General features: G+C 48.2%; 1 protein-coding gene across 3 annotated transcripts in view; it reads right to left on the reverse strand.

The window, feature by feature from the left end:
* Positions 1 to 3,691: 3,691 nt before the first annotated feature.
* PRAG1 (PEAK1 related, kinase-activating pseudokinase 1) overlaps positions 3,692 to 24,599 on the reverse strand; it is a 58,396-nt gene continuing 37,488 nt past the window's right edge. For all 3 annotated transcript variants that reach the window (XM_077848979.1, XM_077848980.1, XM_077848978.1), the window contains 2 exons: positions 12,235 to 12,992; positions 3,692 to 5,054 (listed from right to left, as the gene is read on the reverse strand). In XM_077848979.1, the coding sequence (XP_077705105.1) occupies positions 3,861 to 5,054; positions 12,235 to 12,992 (1,952 nt within the window). In that variant the 3' untranslated portion in view covers positions 3,692 to 3,860. The remainder of the gene's footprint in view (positions 5,055 to 12,234; positions 12,993 to 24,599) is intronic.

The raw sequence follows: 24,599 nt of genomic DNA on the forward strand, positions 1-24,599 counted from the left end.
GTTACACAGAGTGGTAACTACAGCTCCCCAGAGCCCTGTCTTTTTAGATCTGAGCCATGTGTTATGATAAATAAATAATCCCCTTGAAGTGCATATCTTGCTTCTGGCAAGGATATAACAATTTAGATGTACGGCTTCATAACGCCTACAGGAAAGAACTTAGGAGAAGAAAAAAGATTCCACATCTTGGCATGTGAAAGGGAAAGGCCCTGTTAACAACCAAGATTACAAATGGGAAAAGGATATGGGGGCGACCTGACTCAGAGCTGGAGAGAAAAAAAATCTGGAGATTTCAATACTAGTAGTTGGGTCTAAAGCCAAGCAAAAGGAGATGAGTCCACAGATGCCAGGAGTATTGAAGAGCCAAGCCAAGGGTTAGGAGCCCATCATCAAACAGAAGTCCCTGATGGTTTCTGAACCTCAGCTCTGTGGAACAAAATATTGTTTCTGGACTTCATCTGTTTAGTGCTTAAGCTTTCTGTGAGATAAAGCTGTGCATTGCAGCTGTATTTTGAGGTTAAAAAAAAAAAACCCACCTAACTTGAGCCCCTAAATTTAGAGTGGCTAAAGCTATTTCTCCAACCTAATCCATGTAGTCATGTGACTAACCATTTATGGAAAAGGCCAACAACTTACCAAGATGAATGGGTGGCAAGTACCCTGTAGAACCACCTTGATGGAAATAGGCTCGAATGTTATCCACTTGGATTTCACCAATAGTGAATATAAGGAATTGCCCTATCTAGGAAAATGTCTTTTAAGAAAACAATAAACACTGCTCTTGGGGATATCAACCACTGTCTTCAAGAAAAAAAAAAAAATCCTTGGGGCACGTGGGTGGCTCAGTTGGTTAGGCACCTGCCTTCAGCAAGGGTCATGATCTCAGGGTCCTGGGATCGAGTCAGGCTCCCTGCTCCACAGGGAAGTCTGCTTCTCCTTCTGCCTCTCCCTCCACTTCTCTCTCTCTCTCTCACTCTCTCTCTCTCCCTCTCTCTCTCTCTAATAAATAAATACAATCTTAAAAAAAAATAAAGGAAATCCTTGACAAATTCCCTTCAAAACCACACACTGAGAAAAGGCCTGTTCCTTACCAAGACCTGAACTGTCCCCTAAAACTCCACAAAGAATTCTGCAGGCAACTGTTTTCTACTTTTTCTAGGTTGGTGGACAGCTCAGAAGTAAGTTAGATGTTTGTAATCATTCTTCTCAATTGGACTTTACTGCTATAATTTCTTCTCACCTTTACTTTTGAATTCATTTTGGTTTTAAGACCTTTTCTACAATTTCAATTTTTTTCCCCCTGAGGTGGGTGGCATATACAAAAAGTGTCATTCATTCAGAGATTTAAAATGTGCCTCTTGAGACATGTGTTTCCAAGTGGCGCTGCATTCCCTTGGCAGAAGGTTTGTCTCCTCCCTCCCCATTGCTTTTTTTTTTTTTTTTTAAGATTTTATTTATTTATTCATGAGAGACATAGGCAGAGATATAGGCAGAGGGAGAAGCAGGCTCACTGCCGGGAACTGATTTGGGACTTGCTCCCAGGATCCCAAGGATCGTCCTCTCCTTACATTTTCTACTTTGCAGTCTTTTACCAGTATTCCCAAACTAGGCTGACACAGCTCCAGTCCACACCAGCATAATAGGCTTCCTCCCCAGGCAGCTTAGAGGAAGCTCCTTCGGGGCATGGTCAGGTGGTCCTTCTTCCCTCTCTCCATCCCCTTCATCCCCTGGCCTCAACTAATTGGCTGAGGGGGGGTATGGAGGGTCCTTAGGCTTCCCCTCCAGCCCCTACAACTAGCACCCATAACAGGAAGCTTGTGGAAGGCTCAGTGTCCCCACCACATCACTTCTCTCTCCTGTCTATCAGAGGGCTACTAGGGTTCCCAAGGTTGATCCTCGATCTCTAATAAAAAAAATTTTTTTTTAAAAAGGCAAAGGCAGACGCTCAATCACTGAGCCACCCAGGTGCTCCCCCACTGTTTATTTACTTGAAATGAGAAAAGAGGAGAGAGCAAAGGGCAGCAAATCGAGGGTGGAGGGTGTGTCCAGAAAATTCCCAGGAATAAACCACTGACAAAATACTGCCCCAAAACAGATAGGTCCTATGAAGAATTATGATTTCTACATTTGAAGGCTCTTTCTCTTGCACAGCTAGAGCTGGAAGCTGGCTTCTTCCGTTCTTTCCTCAATGCTCAAGCAACAATTGACATGACAAATGTGCGGCACAGGCGCTGTCTTCACAGCTGATGCAGCGAAATGGGGACGTATTTACCTGTAGTCCGAGAGGAGTGAAATTAATATGCAGAAGGGGACCTGCGAGATTTCCCTGTCCTGGTTGCTAACCGCATTCCCAGATTTCTAGGACATCCATTAAGAAGATCTTTGCATTTGTTTTACAATCGTCCATGGTTATTAACAAGGTTTTAGAAATTAATTAGCTCACACGTTGGAAGATTACCCTTTAGGTAGAAATACAAGGGTCTTGGGGCTGTCTCCCTTCAAATGAGTAATTAGTAACATTTTGTGTGTCTAGTTTGTGGAGGAAAGATCTGGTGCTTCCTAAATCTCTCCATGTGCTTTAAAGGCATAGTGACAAATATTGACTGCAGTGCATAGTAGTCGCAGTGCGCGAGTTGAATACGTGAGCTTTACAAATGGTAACTGGAAGGAGCTTAGGCCCGTAGGGAGACTACCGGTCTGGGAGCGGAAAACCTGTTTTACTCTGGCGCTGCCCTTCTCTAGCATAGTGGAGGCAAAGGGCAGCATCCTTTCCCCCTCCCTGCCCTGCAAGGCTGAGCCTGCTGCCTCCATCACCCCAGCGCCCCTTGGGCTTGGCCCGCGGATGGCAGGTGGGAAACGGAGGGTGAAGAGCTGGCTCTCCCACCTCAGCCCCTGCTTTTGCCTCACCATCTTTCCTTTATGCTCTTAACCCTGCCCACACCTAAGTGGCCCCGTTAAAATCATTTCATGTGAACCATCTGGGGTGGATTCCGCTTCAGCCGGGCCTCTGACCATACATATGGCAACTGGCTTTAGCAAACTGGAAATGGATTATTTGGAGCAGTGGGGTTGATTCTGAAACTCTGCTGGGTTCATGGTTGAGTCTGGATTCCTCCTAAGAGACTGCTGGGTTGGGAGGAGGGCAGGGGAAGTTGAGAGGGACGAGTGGACTGCCGCTCTAGCTCAGAAGTGAGATCCGGACACCTCAAGTGGTCTTGAAGCCACTGCTCGGAGGCTTAGATACAATTTAACCCACCAAGATATTAAGGCATCGGGCACTTTGGGGATAAGAGCTTTGCTAATGACTCAACCACCAGAGAGTAAACTGATCCCATGACAAGGTAGCAAAGCCAGAGTCCAGGCTTTGCTCTGTTGGCAGAACTATCCCCAGCCTCGGCGCTGAGCCAGAAGGGTACATAATTGGGCAGCCCCAGTGGCCCAGTGGTTTTGTGCTGCCTTCAGCCCAGGGTGTGATTCTGGAGACCCGGGATCGAGTCCCATGTCAGGCTCCCTGCATGGAACCTGCTTCTCCCTCTGCCTGTGTCTCTGCTTCTCTCTGTGTGTGTCTGTCATGAATAAATAAAATCTTTAAAAAAAGAAAAAAAGAAGGGTACATAATTGCAGGAGGAAACTGGGGAGACTTGGGGACCGGGGGGTGGGGGAAGCAGAGTAGGCAATGACAGCCACAGTCTTTCATATTTAGATTTTTTATATATATATTACATCCAAGTATGAGAGTCGTTTGTACCATTTCCCAGGGGAGGCAGAGGTTTCCAAGGCAAGGTCGGGCATGGGGGTGGGGCCGGGGTCAGGCGGGGGAAGGGGCGGCTAGGTGCGGGGCGGGTGGGAGTGGGCTGCGCTCACAGAAGCTGCAGGAGCTTCAGGGACTGCAAGAGGGCCCCCGGCTCTGCGGCCGCCAGGTACTGGCAGCACAGCCAGTCCTCCAGCTCCACCCCGCGCCTGCGGTCCACCGCCCTCTCCGCAAACTTCATCATCATCAGGGCCCGCTTCATGTCGATCCAGTTGTGCAGGGTGCCGCACAGCACCTCCTCCGACGAGCCGGGCTGCTCCAGCAGCTCGCGCCGCGGCCCCCACAGCAGGCACTGCAGCACCCGCTTGGCCTCCCCGATGCGGATGCGCTTGATGGGGTCGGCCTCGAGCAGCAGGTGCGCGAGCTGCTGCAGGCCCGGCGAGTAGAGGGACAGGGCGGGCAGCGCGGGCAGGTCTTCCTGCCGGTAGTCCTGTTCCCGCAGCTGTGCGCGCACCTCGAACGGGTTGGGCTGGTGCAGCAGCTCGTATATGAGGATGCCTGTTTGGAACTCATCGAACTTGCGGTACTGGGAGGCCGACACGATCTCCGGGGCCAGCCGGGCCTGGCTCTTCTTCTGCTGCAGGTTGGCGGTGCCGCCTGGCTTCTGCTTGGCCTTCAGGAAGTTGCTGATGATGAGCCGGGGCAGGTACTTCTCCCCGGGCGCTGCCTGGCAGGCGGGGGCGGCCGAGGGGCTGGGAGGGACGCCGGCTGGGAGGGTGGCAGGGGGGCAAGGAGACGGAGCGGCAGCGGGGGAAGGGGACGTGGCCGTGGCGGGGGCACTGGGGGTGGCAGAGGAGACAGGGGGAGCCGGGGTGGCAGAGGAGGGGCCAGGGGGGGCCTGGGGGAAGCAATGCACCAGCAGCAGGTTCTCCAGGCACAGGTCTCGATGGATGATCCCGTGCTCCTTCAGATGCTCTAGCCCATTGCAGAGCTGCAGCAGCAGGAAGCACACGCGCCGCTCATAAACCTCAGGTTCAGACTGGTGGCTGGCGGCTGAGTCCCGCACAAAGTCTGAGGCGGTCTGGTGGGGCACCTCCGGGGTGATGACCACCACGCAGTCCTGCTCCTGGGCAGGGGGCTGTGAGGGCGGTGCAGGGAGAGGGTCCTTGGGTGCGTCAGGAGAGGTGAGCATGCTGGAGGGCACGGAGGCCACAAAGTGGCCGCAGTCCTGCTGGATGTTGAAGTGCACCGGCACAGAGGGGCTGCAGTACGAGGCTGCTCTGGGCTCAGGGGTCTTGCAGATCTGTGGGGAGAGGGCAAAGTCAGGCCAAAAGTGGAATCCATCATCCTGGGCAGCAAATAGTGTTGGGACATTTGGGTATCCGTTTGCAAAAAAGGTGAACGTAAACCCTTACACCCACCATACTCACAAATCACCTCAAAATGCATCACACGGACTTAGGCGTATGAGCCAAAAATGCACATCTTAAAAGACAACGCAGGAATCTTTGAGACCGTGGGTCGGGCAAAGAGTTGTCAGATGCCACACCAAAGGCACGGTCCAGAGAAGAAAAAAGTAGATAATGATCAAAGTTCCAAACTTTTGTGCTTCCAAAGATATCACGAAGGAAGGGAACAGATAAGTCATAGGCTGGAGAAAATATTTACAAAACACACACCTGACAAGTGGATTTTTTAAACACAACTGAACAAAAAACTCTTACAACTCAATACTTTGTTGATAAACTACCCAATCAAAAGTGAGCAAAATATATTAATAGGCATTTCACCAAAAGAAAAAAAAAAGCAAATGGCCACAGACACCTGAAGAGAGCCCCACTATCAGGAGTCTTTAGGGAGATACAAATCCAGACCACGGTGGGGTTCTAGTTGCCACTTGCTAGAATTCTATAATAAGAATGACAGACAATAACAGGTGTCTGTAAAGATGCAGAGAATTGGGAACCCTTACAGTTGCTGGTGGAGTGTAAAATGGTGCCATCATCTGGAACACAGTTTGGCAATTTCTTTAAAAGTTAAACATAGGGGCACCTGGGTGACTCAATCGGTTAAGTGGCCGACTCTTGATTTTGGCTCAGGACATGATCTCAGGATCCTGGGACAGAGCCCTGGGTTGGGCTCCCTGCTTAGCTGGGAGTCTGCTTGAGAGTCTTTCTCTCCCTCTGCCCCCTACTCCCCTGGCTCGCTCACTTGCTCTAAAATAAATAATAAATCTTAAAAAAAAAAGTTACACATAAAATTACACAATCCAGACAGAAGGAGTGGGGTCCCTGCAGAAAAACGTGCAGGGTGGCACCCTGGTATCAGTAGGAAGACATCATCAGCCCAAGGTGTGGCCTGGACAAACTCTGAGGAGGCCAGACAGGAGTTCACACAGGCAGCCAGCCTGACTTCCCAACCCTTGCACCCGACGGTCACTACCTGACAGCAGATATGTTTGACCACTGGGGAACTCCCTTCTTGGGGAGTCTCAGGGACAGAAGCAGGCCCCCCTAGGATGTGGCCACGTCCCCTCAGGCTGCCGCAGTTTCTAGATCCAGGGAAAAATGCGATGCCTGCTAGCTGGCATGGCCTGCAGGGCCAGCCAATTTTATTGGCGCTGCTAGATGGCCACACACTATCCTCCGAGGGTGAGTCATGGAGCTGAAAGGAAACAGAAAGCTCTCCAGGGCTGGGGATGCCCAAGTGCCCAAGGCACTCTCTGAACTGGAGGCAGGATAAACAAGCAGGTGATCTCAAGCTCCGCTGGGGAATCCCCGCAACCATCTCTCTCCTGCCTCTTCAGCATCTTCTTGTTCTAATGACAGCGCCAGCCGCCTGAGGATCCTCAGCAGCGCTAATCCTCCTCTGGCTGCCACACAACTGGAGTCTCGAGCCAGAGATCGTGGCCTTCTGGCAGGCCTCAATTTCCCCGTAATTCCACTGAAAGGGACAGAAGACAGTCTGTGGTCTCTTCTCCCAAAAGGATACAGCGCAGCCTCAGCCATGCTCTACGGAAAGGTAGGGACTGGTACCCGACCCTGCGGAGAAAGGCCCCTCGCATCTACCTGTCACATCGTCCTGCACACAGCCCACGATCACCCCTCAGGCTGCTGCGCTGCCGCACACGAGGGGTCACGGCAGTGCTTATGAAGCGCCACGTGCTAACAGGGGACATTTTCAGGAGTTCTGTTGCAAGCACCTTTCCAAAGAGATTTATTTAGATTGCAGCTATACAAACCTCCTCAGCATAAATGCCTAGCCTCCGAGGAAATATTTAAAAATAACTTGGGGGGCGTGCAGGAGGGCATGGGGAGGGAGGTAACACATTTAGTAATTTCTCTATTATAGAAGTAAAACAGAAATAAAATGGCAGCACATCTTCTTCCAGACATTGCTTCCTATTACACTAAGAGAAATGATTCGGGAACACTTATCTGAGGGACGTTGTTGCAGACTGCATTCCAGCCCACCCAACTATATTTGGTTTTTATTTTTTCAAAGATCTTATTTATTTATTCATGATACACACACAGAGAGAGAGAGAGGGGCAGAGACACAGGCAGAGGGAGAAGCAGGCTCCATGCAGGGAGCCTGATGTGGGACTCAGTCCCGGGACTCCAGGATCACACCCTGGGCCAAAGGCAGGTGCTAAACTGCTGAGCCACCCAGGGATCCTTATATTTGGTTTTTAAAGGCAGTCTTCAGAAACACTATTAAATGAAAGCGGGGTGAGCCTGGGTGGCTCGGTTGGTTGAGCATCTGCCTTTGGCTCAGGTTATGATCCCAGGGTCCTCGGATAGAGCCTGGAGTTGGGCTCCCTGCTCAGTGGGGAGTCTGCTTCTCCCTCTCCTTCTGCTCCTCCCCATTGTATGCTTTCTCTGTCTCTCAAATAAATAAATAAAATTAAAAAACAAACCCCAAAAATGAAAGGGAATTTGCAGTCTTCCAAAAGTGGCCTCACATATAGATCCCAACCACCGTGTACAGACTCATCTGCCGTGCCATCTGTGGATATGTGGGCAAAGTGCTGCTGAGGTTGGGGTCATTCTCCTCCTGTGAGAGCCTCTCGGCCACCAGACACCAGCCCACCTCTTCCATGTGTGAGGCACTGGCCTACTAAGCATTTTTTACAGAGTCTCACTAAATCCCAGACAACCTAACAAGGTAGGAGGAGGTAGATGCTGCTACAAAAAAGGAGACAGAGGCTCCAAGGGGATAAATTATTTGTCCAAGATTGTCTAAGTGAGATGTGTTCCAGGGATCAAAAATATGGGCTTGGGAGTGAAAAGGACCTTGGCTTAACTACGAACTCCGCAAACACTGGCAAGTTACAGTGGATTCTTGCTATCTGCAGGATCTGTGTGCCACAGACATGAATGAGTGAATACTGACCCATTGCTCCTTAAGGGAAATCGAAGGCAAAGCTCTTACGAGCGTCTGGTCACAAAATTTTTACCAAGTGGCCAGCACAGAGCCTTGTTTTGTGTGTGCTTCTGTCTAAAACTGCCTTAGCAGTAGCTACTGTTGATTCGTTAACCCAGAACTCACGGCAGACAGCGCCGGAACTCGTGCCTGAACGAAGCCTACCTGACATTCTCCCAGAGGCACATCACAACCTTTTTGAACTCGGGAACACTAGGCAGGACTTCAGTGCTCACTTTGGTCCTTCTCGACAGTGAAATCATCACCACAAAGCATGAAAATGTGAAGAACGAGGCAATAAATAGACCACAACAAGACACCTGTTTATAGATGAGTGCTGAAACAAGGAGCCGGAGCCTTGCCGGGTTCCACCTGGGCTGGGGATTCCCACATCGGGTGATTCACGTTTTCCCCAACTCTGTGCATGTGGGGAAAAAATGATCTGGGGTTACACATAAATTTTAATGAGTGAATTCAAAATTACGGAATCCACAAATGATGAGGATCAAGCTTATTGGTCTCGGACTGTTTTCTCCTCTGCAGTGGGGGCAGCAATAGGTCCCTTCTCCCGGGCCATGGTGAGCAGTCAATGACACAGGGCAGGTGCGGCTCTCAGCACTGTGACTACCCCAGGGTGAGCTCTCACTGGAAAAGGTTGCTATGGTGATTGCGCCGCAGGTCTGGCTGGAGCCACGTGGTGAGGCAATCCAGAGCTGGCTTGCAGGTTATTGTACAAACCTGGGAAGTGCAGCTGTCCAGGGCCTGGGAAGTGTTTCCAAGGGTCCCATTTCTCAAGGGTTATCAAACACCACTGACAGTCTGCCCAGAGAGCAAATGAAGGAGCAGAGTGAAATGGCAACTGATGTGGATGCATTTCAAAATCAGTGACTAGTCCTCAGCCAGGACCCCCAGCTTCCTCATTGTCCCGCATCTGAGAAGTCAGCACAGTGCACAGGCTGGGGAGTGGGGGGATCCCCTCACCGCCCCCCAGGCAGGTGCCCCTGAGACCTATTTTTTTTTTTTTACAGTGCTGGATGGTTGGGGTGGGTAGAGGAAGGGGAGTGGGGGTGGGGAGGCTTCTTTACCCTCACCCCCTCTTCATCTTCAGGGAGTCTGTGCTTGGGTTTTGGTGCAAGACCACACAAACCTTTGGTTCAGCTCACATTTCAAACATTTTGCTGAGCCAAGTCCTTACTTGAAACTTTGGAGTTACAGCCTCATTCGTGGCTAAAAATCTGGGCTAAGTCACGTTTGTTAAATAAAGAAGGCCCAGCTGGCTTAACACAGGTCCCTAATTACCGAACTGGAGTTCTGGTTGAGGAATAAAGCAGCTCTGAAAACTCACACACAGCTGACGAGCCCCCCCGGCCCCCCACCCGCCCCCCCATATTCACGGAGCAGGGCTACAAGAGCTGACTTTAATCTCCCGGCTGCTGCAGGGCGCTGAGCCCACGAATGGAGGGCCCGGCGTTTAGTGGGAGCAGGTGTGAGCTGCTTTGGTTACAGGGGACTTGCATGCAAGCCCCTGCCTGGCACCAGGCACAGATGAGGTGGGCTCTGCGACAGAGCGGCGGCACAGGGCGGGCGGGGGGAACCGCTGGGTCCCGCGGCTTCCAGATGACTGCGTTCGTCTAGACTGCAGCGCTAATGAAGTGGAACAGCTGCACGTGGGAAATGATGTTCCAAAAGCCCCCACCCCACAATCACCAGGCTGGGCACGCTTGCAAATTGGTACCGGTGTTCTCTAGACTCTAGATATTTGAGGCTCTTCTCCAAATTTCCATTTCCTGCGTCGCAGAGATGGTCTTTGAGCTGCCACGTCTCTGGCAAAGTCAGATAGGACACCCCGGGACTCTCTCCCTTAGAGGGCTATCCTCTCCTTTCCTTATGGTTTACATTTCTGATGAAATGAGGAGGAACGCTTGTTTTCAACCTCCTCGGGGAAAGCTGGATTTTCTGCATTGTTCTTCAGAGAACGTGACTGATTCTGCGTGATTGTAGGAGGTCCTGGATCCAAGCTGCACCTGACAAGCACTTAGAACTATAAAAACCAGACCCCTTTGCCCGAGATTCTGATCGGGGCAGAAGTTGTGACAGGCAGCGCCTTAGGTCTTGCGGCAGGGTCACGTCACTTTCTACCCCATGGCAAGAGGGAGGAAGACTCTTCCACCGGGTTCTCTCCTCCTCCAAATGGAGAGGCCCTGCATGAGCCTAGGTCCAGCCTCAGGAGCGGGGTGGCTGCGGCTGATGTCCTTGACCCCAGGGAAGGGGAGGAGGGCTGGTGCACAGATCACCTCCTCAGGTTCCCTGGGGCTAGCAGGAACCCCAGGCACCTCCTGGCCTCAGTCTTCCAGCAGCTCACATTTGCATCCCTTTCACGGGCTGGGGTCTGAGCCCACCCTGATAATCGGGCTCCTTTTCAGCTCACTGGCAAGTCCACTACTTCCCCTCTACAGAATCCAGCGCCATCCTAACAGGAAGGGAAACACTGGGATTGTTTCTTTTTTGCTTTTAACTGTGGCTGGAGAGTGGCAGGGTGTAATCACTTACCAAGAAAGTTTAGATACAAAGAGGCAATGAGATTCAAGAAATCCACAGACTCTCACACAGGTCTCCTTAATGTTTTCCTCCATCTGGTGCCTGTCATCTTAGCCATACCTACCTTGATTTCTGGACCCTCAGCTGGATCCTCCCTGGAGCCATACTGCCCCCACCACCCTGTTTTTTTTTTTTTCCTAGTAAAGTAGCAAATAATTATATGTAGCCCCCCAGAACATACAAATCGGGGTTTACCCATCTATCTTTTATCTTTTTACCCGTCTATCTAAAACTAGATATCAAGTTTTATCTAACTTGGTATCACCAAGTTCTTCAGAAAAAAAAGCTCACAGTAAAAGTCACTACCATTTTCCTTGGCCAATAATCGTAATAGCTTTAAAAACCCCACTAGTAAGCAGGAAGCTACCCTCCCTCCCGAGACCATTTCATGTTCATTCACTATTTGTATTTCTTTCTAACTGGAAATAAAAGAATATCTGGGGACAGGTGATCGCAGGAAAAAGAGCTCCTTTCTCGCTCTCCACAAAAGCTTGCATTTATAGGAGAACTACAGAACTACCAGGTAACCAAGGGACAGCAAAGAAGATGAGAAAGGGGGCCACATGGAAGGACCAGCATGTGTGGCACAGACCACAGTGGCCACATGGGTGCCAACAGTTTGGCCCACTTGCTGAGAGCTGCACCCTGAGAGAGAAATGGAGCGGGGGGAAGGGGGGTGGTGGTTTGCAACAGCCCTGATCTGGTGGCAAAGATTAAAGAGCTGTGTTACCTTGGGCTAGTCACTTAACTTCTCTGAACTTCGTTTCTTAACTGACAGGATGGTAGCAGAAGTGTTGAGGGTAAGACAAAGCAGCACTCCCATCCATCTCAGCTACCAGCTAGCTGCAGGCAGATTACTTAATCATGTTGAGCCTCAGATCCCCCATCTGAAAAACCTCTGTGTCCTGTGACGATACGAGGTCATGGAGTGAATCCACCTAAGACACTTGTTGCATAGTGAATGCTTTATCAATGCAATTACTCTTAGTGCTCAAGATGATGCCTAGGTCTGGCTCTCTCCAGCTCTAATATTTGAAGAACAATTATCTTCATTGGTTATCTCCCATCTTAGGTTACAAGCTCCATAGGAGACTTAAGTTCACCTCTATCTACTCAGATCTTTACAAAATGTCTGGTATGTAGTAGGCACTCTGTAAAAATCTGCCGAATAAATGAACAAACTCTCTGCTGCCTTCAAAGACAACTTGTTTCCCTAATCCAACTAGATCACACAGGTTCACTCCTGGAAGCAGAGGATGAATGTGGCATTGACACTACAAATCTCACTGCACCATGTCCTGGGCCGGGCTGAGAGTGCTGAGTGTTAGTGGGAAGCTCAGGCATCAGGCCTGCACCTGCAGCCCAGACAGTAAGAGGACCTGCTGGAGCTGTGGCCTCGTCACAGCCGGGGCCAGCTGTCTGCGGTGCAGAATGGAAGCAGGGGACAGGGTGGTACCTACTTTCACAGCATAGGTGCTGCCGGGGTCCTCGGAGCAGGTGGCGCAGTAATAAATGGCATCCCCCGAGTCACAGCAAGGCTTGTTACAGGTCAGTTTGAAGAGCGACCAGTTATTCTCATTGAAGCGCAGCTCCTTTTTCTGGCCGCCCATGAAGAGGTCCTCACACTTGGCCGAGAGGCGGACCAGGGACTGGGCATAGAGCCCCCCGAGCTTGGTGTAGGTGCCCTCCTTGCTGCTGATGCTGCTCAGGAGGCTGTGGAGATGGAGCTGGGTGCTGCCGGTGGACGCCTGGCTGGACACGCTCAGCTGGGAGGCCGAGGCCGAGGGGACCCCTTTGCATTGGAGACCGGGGCTCCCACAGCCGCTCTTGCTGCCCACCAGCCCTGGGGCTGGCACCCAGTGGCCGCTGCCTTTGAAAGTTTTCTCCAGGGGCTCGGAAGAGGAGAAGATGTGATGGTGGCGGCTCCCCGGGCTCGAGGAGTAGCTGAAGTGGGACTCTTCGTGGGCACACACATTGCTTTCTGAGTGGCTGAGGTTCAGCTTGGGACTTGCTGTTCTTGGCTTAGGAGAGCCTTGGGTCCAGAAGAAGCCGTCGGGTGAGGAGGCTGCCCGGCTCACTAACTTCTTCTGGGGGAGTGGTGGGGGCTGGAGGGGGCCACCGGGGGACACATCCTCAGTGAAGCCCGAAGGGAATGGAACAGGAGCAAAGAGCTTCTTCCCACTGTTGGTGGGGGAGTGCGCTGGCTCGGACGAAGGCCCTGAAATTGAGAAGCAGCGACAATCAGGCTAGAGGCCAATGCCATTCAGTTCTGGGGTCCTGTGGTCAAAGGAATTTATTTTATTTGTATCTACCTCTTAGGGACAGCAAATGCACAAGGAACAAAATTCGAAATGCAAAAAAAGGTATAACGGTGTCCATGAAGTCTTCCTCCAACCCTATCCTTCCACACCCAGTCGCCCTTATGGAGGGAACCACTGCTGGCAATTTCCAGGGATCCTACCAGAGATGTGCCAAACCAGTCAAACAATTACAAAAGGAGATATTTCACATCAGATGTACAGATCTATTCACTTCTTTTTAACAGCAATCCCATATCATCATAGGCAAGTATCATCATTTATTTAACTGATCCCCTTGTGATGGACACTTAGGTTGTTTCTAACATCTTGCAAGCCATGCCTTCAACGGCAACAGCAAACCTGAATGTGTGCTTTGAATGGATCTTTTAAAAAGTTTACAGAGGGTACAATTTACCTATAGTAAAACTCCCCTTCTTTTTTAGTGTGTACTTCTTTGAGTTTTGACAAACACCCTGGTGCCTTTTGGGGGGCAGGGATGACCCAGAAATATCTCAGAAGGCAGAAGTACATGACTATAAATGAGGAAATAAATCTCAAGGGACCCCCAATTCCCAGAGTGGGGCATGTAGATGCTGACCTGTCAGAGGGGGGAGGCTCCATTGCAGCCTCAGCTGTCCCCCCACCCCCACCTCGCCCCCACCCCGAGAACATGCGTTCAGAATGTTCAGAAGCGTCACAGTGAGCTACAGGGCCAGTCTAGACAGGATGAAGAGAGAACTTCACTCTTTCTATCAGCACAGAAAATGGAGGTTTCACAATGAAACAAGCTCAGGTAAAACTATGCGGCAGAGGGGCGGGGGGGGGGGGGTGCCTGGGTGGCTCAGTGGTTGATCGTCTGCCTTCAGCTCAGGGCGTGATCCTAAAATCCTGGGATCGAGTCCCGTGTCTGGCTCCCTGCTCAGTGGAGAGCCTGCTTCTCCTTCTCCCTCTGCCTCTCTCCCTGCTCATGCTCTCTCTCAAATAAATACAATCTTTAAAAAAAAAAAAATGTGGTGGGGTGGGGGGTAGGAAGAAGCATGGCCACTGGGCACAGAAAAGGGCGAAGTGAAATAGCCCTCATTTCTTTCTGACGGGAGGATGTCCCCACTATTTTGACAGCAGCTTTTAGGGCGGTAACAGAAGCACTAAATGTAGTTGTAGGTCGTAAAATGCATCCTAGTACCCTAAAGGTGAAAATGTGAGAGAAATGCGGGTCTCCGACTCAAGGGCACAGTGACATGCGCCCCTTGTGGAGTGCCCCAAGCTGTGTCATCTTAAGGGCAGGCCATGGGTGTCTCTGTGCCTCTCCCCACCTTGGCAGGATGCCCGGATGCATGAGGTGCCACAAACACCGGGGGCCCAAGCACATACCGAAAAGCCCCAAAGGAAGCAAACTGTTCATTTTGTGTCGATGCACGTGATCTTTCTCAGGCTGCTCCTGAAGAGTTAACAACTTTCTCTGCTCACACTGAGTCCCCCCTCTGCTTTCTCCAACCAAAGTTGGGACATATTCTGGGGACAGAATGACCCCTCCAAGGAACAAGCACTGACTCCAGGCCTCCCCGAGGTCAACCCTGGGTCTCCTTACTCAGGATACTCCGTGAGGAGGGGGGGTCCCCTCGCCCTGGGCAGAGTGGGCACTGACCTCTGTGCCACAGCTTGAATGACGCGAGCTGTGTCAGTGAGGTGACAGCAGGGGCCTCCCGTCCAGGACAAGCCCAAATGCAAAGCTTACAGCAGGACAATCCCAAGTGCAAAGCATGCATGCAGCCTGCAGGACGCAGGAGCTGGGAACCCAGCCCCACAGTCTGGTGCAGCACAGAGAGGCTGTCGGGCCCACACCAGCACCTTCCCTGGCTCTGCTGTCTCTCTTCCCAGACCCCAGAGAAAGCCCAAGGCCTCTCACACTCCCACATCTGCAGCAGGCAAGCGCTCTTGCTGCCCAGTAGCTTATCAAGATCACAGTTACGTTTTCCTTCCCACCTCACCCTGCGTTGCTAATGACAGGCGGGGCGCCTGCCAGCAAGGCTGAATGAGTGATTTATACCCACCCAGGGAGGCCAGGGTGATTATAAACTAAGCAGCAGTGGCACAGTCAGGCCAGGCAACCTTACACACCCTTGTATTGTCCTCATGGGGGGGGGGGGCAAGCGATAGCCAGCCATCCAGCCAGCCAGAGAATGGAGACTCTGATTGCAGCTGATCTTGGCAGGTTCTGGAACCCTGCGGTCTGTGGGACCCCTGGCCCACACTCTCCAGGAAGAGACTTTTCCCCTCTCAAGGGTGCAGGCAGCAATGGGAGCAGATGCAGGCTAGGGCCGTATAGTCACTTCCTCTCTGTCCTCCCTCTAGCAGAGGCTGAGAGAGCAGAGGGGGGATCACTCACTGGCCCCTGGGCTGAAAATGGAAAAGCAAAACCCTTATGTGTGGGGTTCTCACAGGATACTCAGCTTCAGCCACCAAGTACCCAGGTGATGAGCAAGAGGGCAGCCAGATGGAAACAGGTCCGTTTCCCGGCCTTTCTGCATTCTGGACAGCAGAACGTGTCGCAAGAGTCTGATATCCATTTATTATCAACAGACAGAAGTGGGGGACAAGGAGGGGCAGGGGAGTGTGAGCAGAGTCTGGTCAATGCTTTAATCTGTGTCTCCAGTGACAGGGACAGCCTGGGTATGGTGAGGACTCCTTCTGGTCCCCAGTCCCGCTGGCCAGGGTGTTTCTGACAATCAGTTTCTGGACTAGTTGCCTCTTTAAGCCTTGTGCTAGTTCCTCATCCTTAGTGGTTTGCCTTCCTTGCCCTCCCTGGACAGGTCTCCGGAACACCCCCATCACAGCCTTTTCTGCCTCGTCTGTGGTCTGAGGACAGACAGCAGGACCAGCCCCGAGCTCGTGCTATCCTCACCCAGCTGAGTTCCCTCATTTAAAAACTGACTGAATCACAGCACAGCCAAGGCCCCTTCCAGCATGAATAGTCTATAATTTTAGCCACTCTCTCCATTTTCAATCTCTCCCAATGTGCATTTTGTCTCAAAGCTGTCCCCAAAATAAAACACCTCTAAGGCAGAGGGCTCTCTTGCTTCTACGGATTCTCTACCCTAGTTCCCTCAGCTGCCCCTGGGGTCAACTTTTCAAACTGTAAGGATAGCAGGAATCTTAAAAAAAAAAAAAAAAAAAATCTGTAACACTTCTTATTCCCTAGATTACCAAAGAGAATCAAGAGGTTCTGCTTTCACACCAAAAATAACTTGTGTGTTCAGGCAGTTGGAAGGAAGTGATTTTTCTCCCTTGCCCTATGGGTGTTCTCTCGATTTCCTGTGGGAACTGTGTTAGTCAGCGGCTTTGATCAGATCTACAGGTAAATCTGGCAAGGAGTACTGGGTATTAGGGGGAAAATGGTTCATTTTCCTTTATTTCTGAGATGCTAGGTGTTGGTCACCCAACAAAGCCCGTACTGATCAGAGGAGGTCACTGCCTAAGAGTGCTCCCCAACCACACACGTCCCCAGCAGGGCAGGGCTGTAGTTACCGGAACCTCATCCAGGGAAGTGAGGCTCACCCGAAATGTGCACGTTACCCGTATCATTAGGAGTTATGTACACATACTGTGATTTTGAAGTTAAAAAAAACATTGCTTAGTTCTGTAACAGGCATGACCATCTTCTGACCTGAGGCATTCTTCTTAACTTATGCTTTCTCCCTCTCTTCTCTCTCTCTCTCTTTCTTTCTTTCTTTCCTTCCTTCCTTCCTTCCTTCCTTCCTTCCTTCCTTCCTTCCTTCCTTCCTTCCTTCCTTCCTTCCTTCCTTCCTTTCTTTCTTTCTTTCTTTCTTTCTTTCTTTCTTTCTTTCTTTCTCTTACAGTTTCTTAAAGTTTTTCTCCAGATTTGGAACCATAGCTAGTGAGAAGAACACACTTCACTCTGAGATCCCCTGGGGCACCTCAGGACCACATAACAGCTCAGCTGGTAGTATTCCCAGGGCTACTTGGAAAGAGATGTCAACATGTGGCCCTTCTCGATGAAACTGATTTCTCTACCATGAAAAAAGCAGTACCTATTTGCTATGGGACCAGAGGGCTCCCATGAAGACCCACTCTGATTCTTCTAGTTGCTTCACTCTTACATGGGGAGCCTCCTCATGAACACGGCCATAGGCAACACAGCAGCTTGATTCCTACTACAGTTGACTCTTGAACGAATGGGGTCAGAATGAATGAGTCCACTTACACGTGGTTTTTTTTTTCTTTTAAATAAATACAGTACAGTACTGCAAATACATTTTCTCTTCCTTATGATTTTCCTTTCTCTAGCTTACTTTATTATAAGAACATAGTATAGGGCAGCCTGGGTGGCTCAGCGGTTTAGCGCCACCTTTGGCCCAGGGCCTGATCCTGGAGACCCAGGATCAAGTCCCACGTCGGGCTCCCTGCATGGAGCCTGCTTCTCCCTCTGCCTGTGTCCCTGCCTCTCTCTCTCTCTCTCTCTCTCTCTCTCTCTCTGGGTGTGTGTGTGTCTCTCATGAATGAATAAATAAAATCTTAAAAAAGAACATAGTATATAATACATACAACGTACAAAATATGTGTTGTTTATGTTATGAGGCTTCTGGTCAATAGTAGGCTATTAGTAGTTATATTTCTGGGGAGTCAAAAGTTATATTTGGATTTTTGACTGTGCGGGGGGGGTTGGTGCTGCAACCCCTATGTTTTGTCAGGGTCAAATGTATTTGCAACAGCTGACACACTCTGCATTTAGAAAAGCCAGAAAGAAGAGGGGATGAATATGCCTTGACACCTAAAATAGTTGCAAAAGTCATAGGCAAACCACTGGTTCAGGAAAATGTGCCTAAAAAAGTCCTGAAAAATGTTGGCCAACAGCCTGTATTCTCAGGACTCAGATTCAACAGCAATGAGAAGAATTCAAATATGTCCTGGTTTTATGCTGGTGTTAGATCACCCCGTTTCCAAATTCTGGCTTATAGCTAAGAGTATAAAAAAGGTGAGAAGAATGGAAAATACTTTTCTGGGAAGTTTGCCTCCATTACAGTTACATCATTGGTAGGTTTTTAAATGGCTTTTTTAGACTAATTGGGCCAGAGAACTCCAAACCCCAGCTCCTACGTTTTTCTTCCAATTTCCTATTCTGCATATAAAGCCAGTAGCCAACCACAGAGTAGAACACCTCTGCATCTCTATAGTGCGTGTGTTTCAGAAAAGAGAAAGTGTTTCTCGTGGGGAAGTGACACATCACATATGGTGTGCTGGGTGGGATCTTACAAAGACCAAGGGGAAGGTACACTAGCTTGGGACCATTATATTTAGAAAGCAGAGAAGAAATCAGGATTTCAGTGGCTGGGATAAAACAGCTTAAAGCCAAGCAGAAAAACAGGCCAGAAGTTCAAACGTAGTACTGTGATGTTTTCTTTATTATAGAGTCCTCTCCTTTGCTGGGTTTTAATAGCTACTTTCATTGTTCTCTTCAGCCAAAATGAGAGGTAAGCTTATGCAGGAAGTGGTCAGTCCAGTTTTGAGCTGTGTGAATGAGCCTGTCTGGCTCCCTTGGTGCACAGCTCTGCCTTCTGACAGCAGCTGGCTAGAGCAAACAGAGGCCAAGGGTAGAGTCATGGTAAGGGGTACCTAAGCTCCAAATCCTTAGCTTTTGGGTCTAGCTATTCTCCAACTGCAGGTAATGTGAAAGCAAATTGACTTTTCTTTTGTTTGAAAAACTTGGAGTGTTCTATGGACCATTTTTCAAAATGAGAATACAGATTGTATAGCTGGAAATGGCTATATAGATTTATCTATTCATTCATCTACTGTTTCCTGAGCACCTACTAAATGCAAGGCCTAAGGAAAAAAGCAGATGGATAAAAACTCTCCTATGGCCTGTGGCCTCACTCAGTGAAAGCCACCTAGGTGGGCACCTTGCCAATGGTGCACACAAGTGGCACTCTTGCGGGTTTCTGCCAAAACCCTCTTCCCACCCCAATGAGATGTGAAGCGGGTGGCAGAGGGAATGTTCTACCCTCCTATGTAGCTTTTTCCTCCAAAGAAAAATAGTGCAAACTCTTGTTTGGTCACACAATCAGAAAGGCTCAACAATTTTCAAAAGCTAAAAAAATAAAAGGCAGCCAAGTATCCCTTCAAAAGGATCCCTTGCTTTCTCAAGAAGGTAAATGCGGCCTGAAAATGGAAGCATATTATTAACATTTTACAACTGGAAGGAAAATGTGGCATTTGCGAGGAGTCTCTCTGGAACACTTAATCATCCCAAGAGACAACAATCAAGATGTGAATGCAATTTACATGCAAAAGAGGAGAAGCCCTGGCTCAGGAAAACTGGCTCATGGAAAGCAGTCCATGCCCACTGCCTCAGTGTGGCTCCAGAACCCTGCACTTTCAGTCTCCTGTGAGAGCACAATCATTTACAGTCTTCTCCCAAATTAACAGCAAAATTAAAAGTTAGTTCAAAGTATTTTCACATGCTGTTGATGGAAGCGTACAGTGACATTTTGCAGGATAATTTGGGAACTTCTATTTAAAATGCCTATACGTTTTGACATATCGGTTCCACTTCTCTTAAGAACTTATCTTACAGATATGTCCACCAAATTATCTCAAAGTGTGCCACAGGGCCTTACTGGAGACTGATAATGAAAATCACCTAAACATGCATTGTTAAGATAGGGGTTTACCAATTTGCACCATGACAAAATATGCAGCATTAAAAAAAATGAGATAAATTTAGAGGTTCTGATTTGAAAGACTTCATGATAAACTAAGTATAAAAATGTGTCAAATTGAGGTTTATGATATTTTAAATATGGATAAAAATTTCTGAGAAAATACAGAAAAGTATGCTCAAATATGTCAAAAGTGGGAGTTGGCTTAGAGGGTATCTAATGACTTTGATTTTTCAACTCATGTCTTTCCCCATCATGTGAATTGTTATCATGTACTGACCCTACTGAAGTAAAAATAGGTATTTTAAAAATTCAGTTTAAAGGGAATTGTTTAAACTAAGGTAAAGCTTCACTTTTGTGATTCTGTAAGGGTTCAGGCCACAGACAATATTAAAAATGAGTATCTTCTCCTTGGGATAGCTTCTTCATCCTTCACTAATAAATCACTAATAATGGGGCACCTGGGTGGTTCAGTGGTTGAGCGTCTGCCTTTGGCTCAGGGCATGATCCCAGGGTCCTGGGATTGAGTCCTGCATTGGGATCTCCGTGAGGAGACCGCTTCTCCCTCTGCCTATGTCTCTGCCTCTCTCTCTCTGCATCTCTCATGAATAAATAAATAAAATCTTTTAAAAATAAATAAATCAGGGGATCCCTGGGTGGCGCAGCGGTTTGGCGCCTGCCTTTGGCCCAGGGCGCGATCCTGAGACCTGGGATCGAATCCCACGTCGGGCTCCCGGTGCATGGAGCCTGCTTCTCCCTCTGCCTATGTCGCTGCCTCTCTCTCTCTCTCTCTGTGACTATCATAAATAAATTAAAAAAAAACAAAATTAAAATAAATAAATAAATAAATAAATCACTAATAAATCTAATAAATCTCCCAGAACAGGACTCACGACTCAGCCTCTCTCCATAGGGGTGGGGGATGAGGGAGGGCCTAACCATCCACATTAGAGCAAAACACCAAATGTAATGTGTTAGACCAAACCTGCCAATTTGGGATCCAGTGCTCTGATGGCCCATTTGATAGAATACACTAATTTCAGCTGGCGGGTTTTAGATGCCTTTTTCAGGGCCGTTTTTTTCTTCCTACAGTGTCCCAGGTAACAGCCTGAGCAGAGGAGCAAATGCTCATAAGGTCAGGCTGTCACTGCTCACTGATGTCTGATCTTTATGGACTTCTGGTCTCTCCTCCTCACAGCACCCTCCACCCCTCCCTGCCCACTTCCTGGCTTGATTTTGTTCCCCTTGGCACTTACTGCTGTCTGACATGCTAGCTTTATCGTTTTCCTTGTTCCATCTCCATCCACTGCAATGTGAAAGAAGAGACTGGGCATTTTTTTGTCATTGTTGTATGTTCAACATCTAAAACTGTACCCAGCACAAGGATTCAACAAATCTCTATCGAATCAATGACTGCATTAATGCATATATTTAAAACAATCCTCTGGGCCTTAATACTGAAAAGGAAGTTGGCTACTGTTAAGATATTTCATTAACTCGGTTGTATCCCTGGTTTGTTAGCTATAAAAATACTAACACTGACCTGGTACATACCTTCATGTGAATTCATACCTATATTCACTGTGTGGTTAGATCTCTTATCTATTGCTTGTGCCAACAGTTTCAGTTCAACAGAGCACTTTCTAATCCTCCTGTACTGTGGGAACCTGGCATCTGTGATGTTTGTTAAACTGTGGAACTGAAGTTTAACATTATCCTAAATCAAAAAAGGAAAATGATCCTAATGTGACATTAGGTTTACCTATTTAAAAGGAACCATTTAAAGCATGAGAGTCTTCTGATGACCATTTGTTTCTTGCTTTGTTTTCTGATGAGCATTTGGGATGGCCATTTAGCTGACCACTTTGCCTCACATCCATTCACTACAGATAACTTCTTGGCAGCATTTGTGGATCTGTCCTGACACATGCAGTTTGTCCCTCCCAAACCAAGCATAAACCAAACAACTGCTTAGGCAGATTTTTCCTTCCACTGAGTTGATACACTGTTCAATGGAATTGCCCGCACAGACAAATGGGAAAACAGATGTGCTCTGAGGAGTAGGACATGCATACAAGCATAAAGCAGTGAAATTAATATTGATATAAAATGATACTTTGTAAACAGAAAATTTAGACACCCTAGTTTTTTAAATGCAACAAAGTTATAGATTTCAATTCTGTTTGTTTTTTTCATAAAATTTTTTTAAGGATTTATTTATTTATTTGAGTGAGAGAGAAAAAGAGTGCATGTGCATGCACACATGGAGGAGATGGGCAGCAGAGGGAGAAAGAAACATTAGCAGACTGCACTGAATGTGGAGCCTGATGCGGAGCTCAATCTCACCGAGATCAGGATCTGAGCCAAAACCAAGAGTTGGCTGCTTAACCGATTGCACCACCCAGGCGCCCCATTTCTTATAAAATTTAAAACTTTTGGGGGGGTTTGCCACAAAACCCAAATAGTAGAAAACTAACTTTAACCACTAACCCTGATAAGCTTCCAAGAAGTTTACACAAACTATTATTATGATATACTCTGGAATGACTTTGGCCTCAACTCACTCAGGTCAGCCTTTACCATAGATACAAAAACTCTGCGAAATGCATCTCTTTTCATTACTGGATTCTTACCAACAAAGCAAATAGTCTAATAGTATCCTTTGACTTAATATTTATTAGAGAAGTAGATACTACATTCTGGTCTCCAGGAACTTCAGCGTGAACCAACTCTACCTCTCTTATTCAGATCCATTCTCTCAGCTTCGGTATTAGATATCAAATAGTCACAAAAGGCGTGATAGATAAATATTTCAATATTATTTTTATGAGGTAAAAAGCAAGTAAGAATTCATGGGATTGAAAGATAATTGTTCAGGACTAGATCTAAAGCAAGCCGCCTTGGTTAACGTTGAGAAGCAGACTGAAGGGTTTCTCACATTCATGACCAGTGGTTCTGGATAGTCTCCAGATTAATGTTTAACAGATGTTACAAAAGGAGGGTGGAGAAAGAAAGCATGGTCCGGGTTACAGAGCCATAAGCAGGAGCAGCAGCTAGAAATGGTTCACTCTAAGGACCCAGAGTCTGGTAACAAGGTAGATATTTTTTGTTGATCTAGCAATCTAAATTTGGAAGTGCATTTCCATTGAATGACAGGCTCATGATAAAAGGAGAACCATAAAATAGATTTTTTAAAATTAGAAAACATCTGAGTAAGCCATCACCATTGTATCTATAAATCCCCAGTGGCTCCGTATTTCCCACTTCCACACATTGGTTTTCAGAGCTTTGTATAATCATCTAGCCTCTATCTTATACCAACTTCTAGTCCCATCTTCCCCCTGCCTGCTTCCACAAAAGTGCGTCAAGTGGTCCTACCTTTCCCCCAGAATGTACTGCTAACCCTGTGCCTTTGTTCCTCCTTTGTCATTTCTGTAACCTGCAAAGCCCTTTCCTCCCTCGAACTCCTTAATTCTAACCACACTTGCGAAGAGCTGAAGTGCCATCTTCTGTAAACGTCTTCCCTCTACCTTTCCACAGCCCTCATTGGCTCCTCTCTCTTCCGGAAGCCTTGATAAACACTCATGTTCTGGGAAGCCCAATCTCCTAGATTAGACCAGCCACCCAGAGGGCACGTGTTTCAGTCCTATCTTCCTAGCTAGACCTGAAGAGTCCTGAGAGCAAACATCATTATTTGCTGGTACTGACTAGTCAAGTGCCCAGACAATTAAGTAGAGTTCCCATTGACATGAGCTAGCTGGTGGCCATGGGACTCCACTCTACACTGCTCCCTCAGCATTGGTCATAATCCCCAAGATAGCAGGTCAGGGCATAGGGTCCAACGGTTTATGCACCTAGCCCAACCCCCTGTGGAATAATCCACCTCACAGAATTTTTGCACAATTGGATGGCAAAAGAAGGAAGCCCAAAGATGTAGCCTCTTTGGCTACATCCCCCCCCCCCAAATCAAGACTAAGAGATTTCCTGTTTTTAAGTCTGAGCTATCAGAAATTTCCCATAAGAACAGACCACAGACTCACAGAACATATGCTCTAGACTTAGCAGTACTCATATTTCCAATGGAAATATGTCAGTGATTGTGATTTTATGATGGAAGCCTCGATGCCAAAACTACCTACTGGGAAGAAATATTTCCACAGGAGTGAGAAAGGGCGTCACGTTAGCACATGTTGAAACCTAACATGCTAAAGCGAGTATAAGAGACACACAGGAGAGGACACACAAGCACACAAAGAATGTTGAAATGGTGAGAGGTTTTAATACTACCCATTACAACTGCAGAAACACAAGAGCGTGCTCAGAAATGTGCTCTGTCAAGACGTACCCACCTATAACGCCTTAGAGCTTCATCCAGGGAGTGGGATGGATGGTAACCTAATGAAAACTCCATGCTTTAATCCAACAAACATTTATGTAAGCACCTGCTGTGTCTAAGGAAGTGTGTACGTGTACGCACATGTATGTGCACTCATGCACACGAAGGAGCGAAGGAGATGAGGGAGAAGCAGAGAGAAAGAAACACGGAGGCTGAGAACTTGTGGTTGGCATGCACCTAATCCCCCAAGAACCAATCCCGAGGACAGAAATGCAGACCAGACCTATACATAAATGGCTCATCAGCCCAGGAATCAGTGAATGCATGGTGTGTAAGTGGAAAGAGCAGCACAGCATGAGGTACCTTGTCACCTATCCAACAGGGAATTAACGCCAACTGCTCCTGGGTGGAGTCTACCTTATGGGGAAAGCAGAACCAAGATAGTAGGTCTAGCTCGGCCATTCCAAATCTGGGCAGTGTGGCCAGGACTGGCCTTCCAGACTCAGGAGAAT

The sequence above is a fragment of the Canis aureus genome, chromosome 15 (genome assembly GCF_053574225.1).
Source record: "Canis aureus isolate CA01 chromosome 15, VMU_Caureus_v.1.0, whole genome shotgun sequence".
Taxonomy (NCBI): Eukaryota; Metazoa; Chordata; class Mammalia; order Carnivora; family Canidae; genus Canis; species Canis aureus.